This window comes from Chrysochloris asiatica, unplaced genomic scaffold (genome assembly GCF_000296735.1).
Source record: "Chrysochloris asiatica unplaced genomic scaffold, ChrAsi1.0 scaffold00099, whole genome shotgun sequence".
Taxonomy (NCBI): domain Eukaryota; kingdom Metazoa; phylum Chordata; class Mammalia; order Afrosoricida; family Chrysochloridae; genus Chrysochloris; species Chrysochloris asiatica.
The window spans coordinates 160,234-170,119 of record NW_006408617.1 but is presented as its reverse complement, the minus strand read 5'-3'; the positions used below and the strand labels follow the sequence as shown (position 1 = coordinate 170,119).

Genomic DNA, 9,886 nt, shown 5'->3' with positions numbered 1-9,886 from the left:
TTGTCTGAATTTTAAACCCAAAACTCATATGTTAATGTCTAATCAGAAAAAGAGATGTTTATAGTTAAAAAAAAAAAAAAAAGCTGATATTTAGGAAAAATGTTTTTCTACTTCTTAGAAACTGGTAAAGCTGTATTCAACAAAAAATGTTTGAACTTCTTTTATAAATCTAGTTAAATGAATATGCAATTTTAATAATAAATGTGATAGTTTTCACTTTCGCAGAACAGTTATAAGGGGGATATTTTTAAAGTAAATAACATTAAATCCCTTGTTTTGTGGTCTGTAGACAATACAAATTCTCCACTTTAGATTCATCTAGTTTAGTAATATTATGGGTTTGGCAATATGGTTTTGGAGAGCCAAATGCTTAATTTAAAAAAAAAAAAAAATTTCTACCAGTTTATGTCACACTGGTAGCTGGATATCAGTTATAGTGAGAGTATTTACAACATGGAAATGACAATACTGTAAATCAGCATTATTTTGGTTTTTTGCCCTCAGAGAGTTGGTTGTTAAACATTTTCTAGCATACCACTGATCTAGTTCCTAAGACCTTATAAGATATTTTGATAAAATATATCTTGACTTTATGAGATACATTTAAAATATATCTTTATTAATTAAAATTTATTGGGCAAAACCGACAATTGAATTAACTTTAAAAAAAGATTTTGAACCAGTAGGTTACTTCCTCTAAAGAAACTGAAGAATATTTCTAGTTTTAAGATAGACATACACATACCGACTATATATACATAATTTCTTCTTAATAAAATCTATTGCAAATAATAATGCTTTCATAAATTTATACCATTATTGCATCCTAGCAAACAATTCCATCAGATGTATTTTAACCTTCCAAATACACATGTAAAATTCTATAATGCATGATTTCTACTGCTCTAACCATGTTTCCCTAGAATTTAAAGATAGCTGGCAATTCCCCCTAATACCAGAATAAAACAATACAGTATATCTTCTCTTTTTGCAAGGTTTGATACAGATTAGTCCTAACCATTCAATAATTTTAATGATTTTTTTTGACATTTCTGAAAATGATAGTGCTCACATTACATATCTCAGACAAAATGCATAAGAGAGAACAATTTTGATTATTTATAAAATAATGTGAAGTGGGAGCGCCAGGAGATAATATATAAGGTACATCTTATTTAGTTATCTCATTTTGTAGAATGAAAAATAGTAAAATCTTCAAACTCAACAAAGATGTAATTTACAAACTCTAACATTTATGGCTAGGTTTTGTTGTTATAGGGATTACAAACAGAAGAATGATTGAAGAAGATGAAAACCACATGAAGAAGTAATTTGTTCCAGTATCGAATGCAACCTATTATGCATACTAAGAATCAAATGAATAGTGGGAACTCTGATTTAAGACAAATTGCTAAGGGTATACAGCATTTAATAAAAATATGATAAACATGATAAAGAATGTTGGAATTTTGGCAGTGTAAGTTCTCAGACTTTAGGGCTCAGTGGAGTGCTTGTTGTTATTAAGTGCCGTGGAGTCAATTCCGACTTATAGCGACCCTGTACAGGGATTCCTATGAGCAACTGGTAGGTTTGAACTGCCAACCTCTGGTTTGCAGTGCTTATCCTACAGTGCCACACCAGGAGTCTAGTTACAAACAAATACAAATTTTTAAAACTCTTTGTAAGAAAGCACCTTGAGAACCAGAAAATAATATTTCATTGTGCTAATAAATATAGAAAACAGGCGAAGTTAAATGAATATGAATTGGTGTCAGTAAAATCAGAATGATTTATACTAAAATGGATGTTAAAATATACCTTGAGTTTATGTTCTTTTCTGTTGATAATGACAGCTGTAATCTGCTGGTCCATGAAAATTAGAATAGTGCAAAGCAAAGCTGGAATAATAGCAGCTATTATTGTCCACCATGGATTTGGACCTAAAGGCTTTACAAACCAGCCACGATCATCTCTTGTGGGCTGTGAAAAACAAAAAGAATGTGCAGAATTCATTATTAGCTGAATTAATGAACATCTAATTAAAATACAAGGATCTATTAAAAACCAATATTCTGAATGAGATTCTTGATATTAATAAATTAGTACTTAATATACTTAATATTAAGTATACAACACTTAACAATATTCACAAAGCATTTATAAAGTACCAGGTACCATTCTAAGTCATTTAAACATTTTAGCTCATCTAATCTTTAAAATGGAGTCCTGGTGTGGCGCTGTGGGTTAATAATGCACTAGACTGCAAAGTCAGTATGAACCCTACAAGGTTGGCGGTTCAAACTCACCTAGTCACTCCTTGGACACCTTGTATAGACAGGTTGCTATGGGTCAGATGACGGTACTTAACAACAATCTTTTAAACAAGGAACTCTGGTAGCATAGTGGTTACAAGTTGGGCTGCTGATCTCATGGTCAGCAGTTCGAAACTACTAGCAGTTCCACAGGAAAAAAATGAGGCTTTCTGCTCCCAAAGTTTTACAGCCTTGGAAACCCTATACAGGGTCACTATGAGTCAGAACTGACACCACAGCACATAACCATCACCACCACCAATCTTTAAAACACCCTAAAAGAGGTGATATAGAGGAGGTAACTGAAGCAAGAAATGGGTAATTAATTGGCCCAAGGTCATATACTTAGTTAGTAACATAATCAGAATTTTATTCAGAAGCCTATTTATATCTGCAATGTATTTCAAGTCTTATTCACTATGTAATTCTACCCCATTAGAAAATGCATCAATGTAATACATTGCCCTTAGTTTCAAAATGTTTCTTTATCTTTCAGGAACATTTTCTATAGACATTTCAACCAGAAAAGTTGACGGAAAAAAAATTCAAGCATTCTATAGGTTTCTATATCTTTGATTCTTATTTATTTTAAATATTAGGAAAAAAAATTCAAGCATTCTATAGGTTTCTATATCTTTGATTCTTATTTATTTTAAATATTAGATCAAAATTTTGGACATGCTGTGGACATTTTATTTTCTGCTTTGTTACTCAATATTCTTTATTGATATTTATATCTTCAAGAAAATCCCAAGTACTGGGGTTACAGGCATCATCTAAATGAATACGAAACCTAGAGAGATAGGGAAGTGGACAGATAGTAGGAGCTATGATAATTTCACCTTGAAGACACTTGGCACTTGCAGTTTTGGAGATGGAATTCCAATGGCATAGTCAATTAAAACCATGCACAGAATTGTAAGAAAGACAGCAAAGTCACTCACTATCGATCGAACCTGGAAATAATGAAAACACTTGTCACTTGAAGAAGTTGTAAACAGTGATGAATGCTCAGGAACATATATCTAGGGTCACACTTTATAAACACTTTTTGACATGATATCATAATATTATATTTTATGCATACTATAACATTAGCATTAGCTCTGTCAGAACCTGAATAGATATTTCTAAGTCTAAGCTGTTAAGATTGATTCAGTCAACCTTTCCAAAATTAAGCATTACAGAATAGTTACAACGGAGACTGTGCTGTTGTTTTTATTTAAAAAATCTAAATATACTATGAGCTGAAGCATGTGAACTTTGGAACACAGAATGAGATGTACAACAATGGGAATCAGAAGACCATCACATAGTTAATATTTTACAATGATAAGCCAAAAGAACCATAAAATAAAATGATCTGTTTGCATTAGAGAAGCATAATGCTTTAACTAGTTTATCTGGGATATCCGCATGGCAGCGGATATGCACAGCAGAGTGGGCAAATTCAAAAGTATAAAATTCAAAAGTATAAAATTCTCTTTCTTTGAGCAAATATCTTTACACAATTTTCAACAAGATCTGGTTTCTATTAGGATGCTTTTGTGACACATACACAAAATGCTAACAATTTGTGTTCCAATTTACTAAGAAAAATACAAGAATTTTGTATTCATCAAATTAAGCCTTCAGCCAAAAGACATAAATCTTCCAACTTTGAGAAGGAGGGAGAAAACAGAAACCCTCTGTGGTAGAAACAGCTCTTGAAACATTTTCCCAAAGTGAAATTTTTATTATAATCCTAAAGAGTTTGTTTCCTTGTTTCCTTTCTTCTCCCCTCCCCTAAATACAACATTATAGGTGTTAACTTTGCAGTGCTAAATATTGAACTAAGCTGCTTTTTCTGTTTACTATCCTTTCCAAATATGAAGATGTAAAAGAGATGGGTTAGGGGGAGGGACTGACACTTTTAAAAGCAGAAAAGAGAATAGTGTTCCAATGAGTCTTTCAGGGGCTTTCCCAATTAGAGAATATAACAGCGGTTCCTATGAGGTATCTGGCAACCTGCACTAGTTCCCAATCACACTGCTCACTGGGCAAGAAAGCGGCAATAAGGAACAGTGTGTGCAGTCGGTTTCCGAAAACATAAGTGTGAAACTAGGAGTTTACCCTGGGGATTTGTAGTTAGGAGAAAAGCAAGGAGCGCCCCAGTGAAGCTTAGAGCCTGTGCACGGTACACTTATATCACTAACTGCTTTCTTGTCCCTCCCTCACTTCACTATCACCCCAACCCAAAAGATTTGGTTGTTGTTGTTGTTGTTGTTAAATGCCGCTGAGTCGGTTCCAACCCATAGCGACACTTACAGGGTTTCTGAGGAGCAGTTGGTGGGTTTGAACCACCAGCCTAGAGGTTCAAACTGACCTTGCAGTCTAGCATTTGTTGTTGTTGTTGTTGTTATGCATTAGTGGCTCCTTTGATTACATCAAGGAGCTCTGCTGGTGCAATGAGTTAAGCATACATTGGACTGCTAACCACAGATCAGTGGTTCAAACCTTCCAGACATTCTGCTGTAGAAACATGAGGTTGGCTGCTCCTGTCAAGATCTTAGAGACCCCATGGTGCAGTTCTACTCTATCCTACAGGGGTCAGGGATCGACTCCACAGCAGTGGGTTTAGTTGGGTTTTATCTGATCAATTGTTTTTCCTTTTATCATAAAACATATATGGCTCCAAAGCATGCTTTGGGCTCTTTTGCAGTTTTACCAGGAAAATTATAGTCTAAGTACCTTTGTAGGAAAATACCGGCTGGTCTTGAACTGCTTCAGAGTGGCTGACATAGTAACTGTGGAAAAGAATAGGATCACTGACCAAAATAGAACATCTGGAACATAGGGGTGTTCATGACCACAAGCTCGTCCAACATACTCTCCATGCAATGATTTGCATTCCTTCCAGGGGAAGTAAAAAAAAAAAAAAAAAAAAGGATTAAAAACAAAACAACTGAACACATTTCTCTAAGAAAATGAGCATTTTAAGATTAATTGCAATTAAGATAATGAGGCTTTCCTTCATCTATGTCGTTCACAATGATTTAAAAGAAATTACATTTTGCTTTACAAAGTCTATTTGGATTGGTAGTGAGAAAGGCAAAGATGTATATTAAATAAAATTTATACATAACTCACCTTTTCAATTTGTTTTCTTTTTGAAATTAAATTTAAAGCATAAAATAAAGTCATCTGCCCATCAATAAATATTTAGCCTAATACTTCTAAGCTTCTAAGACTAGGTTTATTGAAAATAGGATATATTTGATAATGAGAGATTACTAAGCCTAGATACTTGGCTTAGACCTTTAAATGCATTATTTCAATTAACCTTTGTTTTAATTGTATAACAAACATGTTGTTAAGTACTATCGAGTAAGTTCTGACTCATAGCAACTCCATATAGGGTTTTGGATAAGCGGCTGGTGAGTTTGAACCACCAACCTATGGTTCAAACCGACCTTATGGTTGAGTGCTTATTGTAGAGCATGACACCAGGCCTCCAATTGTATAACACTGTAGTTATTGTTCAGGGCTATCGAGCCATTTCTGACATATAATGACCCTATGTATAGGGTTTCCAAGGAGCAGCTGATGGGTTCGAACTGCTAACCTTGTGGTTCACAGTCCAGGGCTGATCCTACAGTGCTATACCACGAGTCCACTGTATTGTGGATGTTATTATTTTTATTTCAAGCCTGAGGAAAAGAAGAATCAGGTTGAATAATTTGTGATGGTTTCACTCATGCTGCGAAGCTGGGAGTCAGGAGGTAGCATTGGGCCTGTGGGTAGGAATATCCTTGAATGTTAAAGAATGATTTTGTAGAATTACCGAGTCCAAAAGCAACTAAAAAAGATGAAAAAGACAAGAAAACTAGTATATATAATTATGGAAATAAAGTTGTGAATCAAAGATTAAGAACTAATGAGAAAAAGTTGCAAGTGAGCAAAGCATAGCTTACATCTATTATGACTTTCCTGTGGCCTTTTTTATTTTTTGTTTTTCTGGTACTGTATGTATTTCTATAAGCCCCTGAGGAGCTCTGGTATGGCTACACAGGATAAGCACTGGATTGTCAGTCATAAGGTTGGCAGTTCAAACCCACCAGCTGCTCTTTGGAAACCCTATACAGGATCACTATGAGGCCAAACATGCTTGATGGCACTTAACAACGAAAGTTCCTGAAAGAGCAGTTCTAATTACTGCCTTAGCCATAAGGTGGCAGCAAAGTCAAATTTTTTTCCAAGAAAACCAGAGCATTTTAAATATTAAATATTTTGAAAGAAAAAACAAACAAAAAAAAAAACTCTTTAAAACTCATTTTTATTTCTGTTATTTTATTTTTCAAAAAAAAACTAGATTCATAAAAACCTTAACTTTTATTTTAAAAAAAATCAAAATGGTGGCTTAAATGATCCAGTTACCTCTGTGGCCTTGAATAGAAATTGAAATGGACCCTGGGGCAGAGAGATCTTAGAGGCCACCTAATAAATCAAGACTCAAGGCCTGGACTCTATGAAGAACAGAAAATAAGTAGTTTAAAAAATTCTACAGTAAATCTAAAATAACTACATTATCATCAGAAAACAAACGAACAATTAATTAGCTGATATCCTAAGCCTAGGATTCCTGGGAAATAATCTTGTACACCTTATAAGTGTCTAAAAGAATTCTGACCCCTTTTGCAATCTAACTTCTGGCTAAAATTTAGTTCCAATTGTCCTTGCTTAGTTAATATAGAACTAAAGTTTAATAGTTAACACAATAACTTAGTAAAAAAAAAAAAGAAAGAAAAGAAAAAAGAGCCACCTTAGAAAAATTCCCCAGATCTTAATTATCACTTTAATTTCCTTTCTCTCAAACCTCTGTAAAAACAAAGATGCAAAAATTATTCCTTCAAATTTTTCAGTTTCTTCTTCACCCTGTCCAGAGATGCTACTTGAGCAACTACACTGTAATAAGTATACAGAATAGGTAAATATAAACAGGAGCTAAAAGTCCATGGACCAGGCAGTGTTTTGTTCTGCTGTGCATAGGGTCGCTATGAGTTGGTACGGACTTGATGGTACCTAACAACAACAACAAAATTCCATGATAAACATTTTGCCTACAGATTTGTGACCATCTTTTGTGCAGCTATACAAGTTATATCCAGGCTTGGCTAGATCTTGCTCTCAATTCTAAAAATACAGATATTATTTGGCTCTGTAGAATAAGGACTAGACTACAAACCACAAGGTCTATGGTTTGAACCCACCAGCCTCTCTGGAGAAGGATGAGGTTTTCTGCTCCTGAAAAGATTTATAGCCTCAAGGTGGCATGTAGAGTCAAAGCAGTTGCAAGCTCTAGGCCCATGGACTGAGAAAGGCTATATGCCTTCCGGCAGGAGACTGGACATTTAAATGAATATTTATTTTTTGTTCTGCAAGTGTGAATGAAATACATTTGCCTTGCTTGTTTGTGAAATGTAAATGCAGAGGAAGGGAGGAAGTAGGATAATTGTTGCAGGGAGGGGATTGTAATTTAAAAAAAGGAGAAGAAGAAAAGATTTATAGCTTTTTAATGTTATACAGGGTTGCTACAAGTCAGACAGATTCAATGGCATTTAACAACAACAAAGGTCAGGCCACCTTAGTTCTGAAAGTGACAATCCAGCTCAACAATACTTCAAAGTCTTTTGCAACAGAATTGTCCAATGCAATATGTCATTTGATTTCTTGACTGCTTCTTCCATGAGCATTGATTGTGGAAGCAAAATGAAGTCCTTGACAACTTCAATCTTATCTCTGCTGAACATGATGCCAGTTTGTGGTCCAGGTGTGAGGATTTCTCATATTCTTTATATTGAGGTATAATCCATCAGGAGTGATGTGGCGCTGTAGGATCAGCACTGGACTGTGAACCATGAAGTAAACAGTTCAAATTCACCAGCTGCTCCTCGGAACCCATATACAGGGTTGCTATCAGTCAGACTCGATTTGATATAAACCATACTGAAGGCTGCAGTCTTTGATATTCATCAGCAAATATTTCAAGTCTTCTTCCCTTACAGCAAACAAGCTGTTGGTATCTGCATATGACAGGATGCTCATGAATCTTTCCCCAATCCTCTGATAGCATAGTGGTTACAAATCGGGCTGCTAACCTCAGGGTCATCAGTTCAAAACTACCAGCTGTTCCACAGGAGAAAGATGAGGCTTTCTGCTGCCATAAAGATTTACAGCCTCGGAAACCCTGTACAGGGTCACTATGAGTCGGAACCGACTCCACGGCACATAACAACAACAACAACAATGCCATGTTCTTATTATAATTTAGCTTTTCCGGTTATTTGATCAGCAAACAGATTGTATACAGTATGGTGAGAGGACACAACTCTGACACATGGCTTTTCTTGATTTTAAACCATTCAGTATCCTCTTGTTCAGTTCTAATGACTGCCTCTTGGTCTATGTATATGTTCCTCATGAACACAATTAAGTATTCAGGAATTCCTACTCTTCTTAATGCTTTTCATAATTTGCTGTGCCTCACAGTCAGATGCCTTTCTATAGTCAATAAAACACAAGTAAACATTTTTCTGGTATTCTTGGCTTTTAGCCAAGATCCAGGTGACATTAGCAATGATGTCCCTCATTCTATACCCTCTTCTGAATCTGACTTAAATTTCTGGCTTCTCCTTGACAATGTACTGCTGCTGTTTTAAATTATCTTCAGCAAAATTTGACTTGAATATGATTTAATAATGTTGTTCAATGATTTCTGTATTCTGTTGCATCACCTTGCTTTGGAATTGGATCGCTTCCAATCTGTTGGCCACGAAGCTGTCTTACAAATTCTTTGGCATAGATGAATGAGCACCTCCACAGCTGTATCAGTTTGTTGAAAGATTTTGACTTGTATTCCATAAATCCTGAAGCCTTAATTTTTACCAATACCTTCAGTGCCACTCGTATTTCTTCCTTCAATTCGTGATCATATGCTGTCTCTTAAAATGGTTAAACACCGATCAATTATTTTTTTATAGTGACTCTAAGCATTCCTTCATTCTTTTTATGCTTTCCTTGTTACTGAATATTTTGCCTACAGAATCCTTCAATATTGCAACCAGAGTCTTTAATTTTTCCTTCAGTTCTTTCAGCTTGAGAAATGCTGAGTGTGTTCTTCTCTTTTGGTTTTCTAACTCCAGGCCTTTGCACATTTCATTATAACACTTTACTTTGTCTTCTCGAGCTGCCCTTTGATATTTTTTGTTCACCTCTTTTACTTCATTACTTCTTCGAGTAACTTTAGCTTGTCTACATTCAAGAACAAGTCTATTCTGACATTCATTCTGGTCTTTTTTTTCTATAATGACCTTTAACTTTCTTCATATGTGATGTTCTTGATGTCATACCACAACTCTTCTGGTCATTAATGTCTAATGCAACAAATCGGATCTTGAGATGGTTTCTAAATTCAGGCGGGATATACTCAAGGTCATATTTTGACTCTTATGGATTTGCGTTAATTTTCTTCAGCTTCAGCCTGAACTTGCATTGAGCAATGGACATTCTTTCCACAATCAGTCCCTGGACTTGTT

At 35.1% G+C, this 9,886-nt stretch overlaps 1 protein-coding gene across 1 annotated transcript in view; it reads right to left on the bottom strand.

Moving 5' to 3' along the window:
* SLC4A10 (solute carrier family 4, sodium bicarbonate transporter, member 10) overlaps window positions 1-9,886 on the bottom strand; it is a gene marked incomplete at its 5' end in the record, with an annotated part of 223,129 nt that overhangs the window by 55,947 nt on the left and 157,296 nt on the right. The window contains 3 exons of the mRNA XM_006867029.1: window positions 1,819-1,980; window positions 3,155-3,268; window positions 5,043-5,204. Coding sequence (XP_006867091.1) covers window positions 1,819-1,980; window positions 3,155-3,268; window positions 5,043-5,204 — 438 coding nt within the window. The remainder of the gene's footprint in view (window positions 1-1,818; window positions 1,981-3,154; window positions 3,269-5,042; window positions 5,205-9,886) is intronic.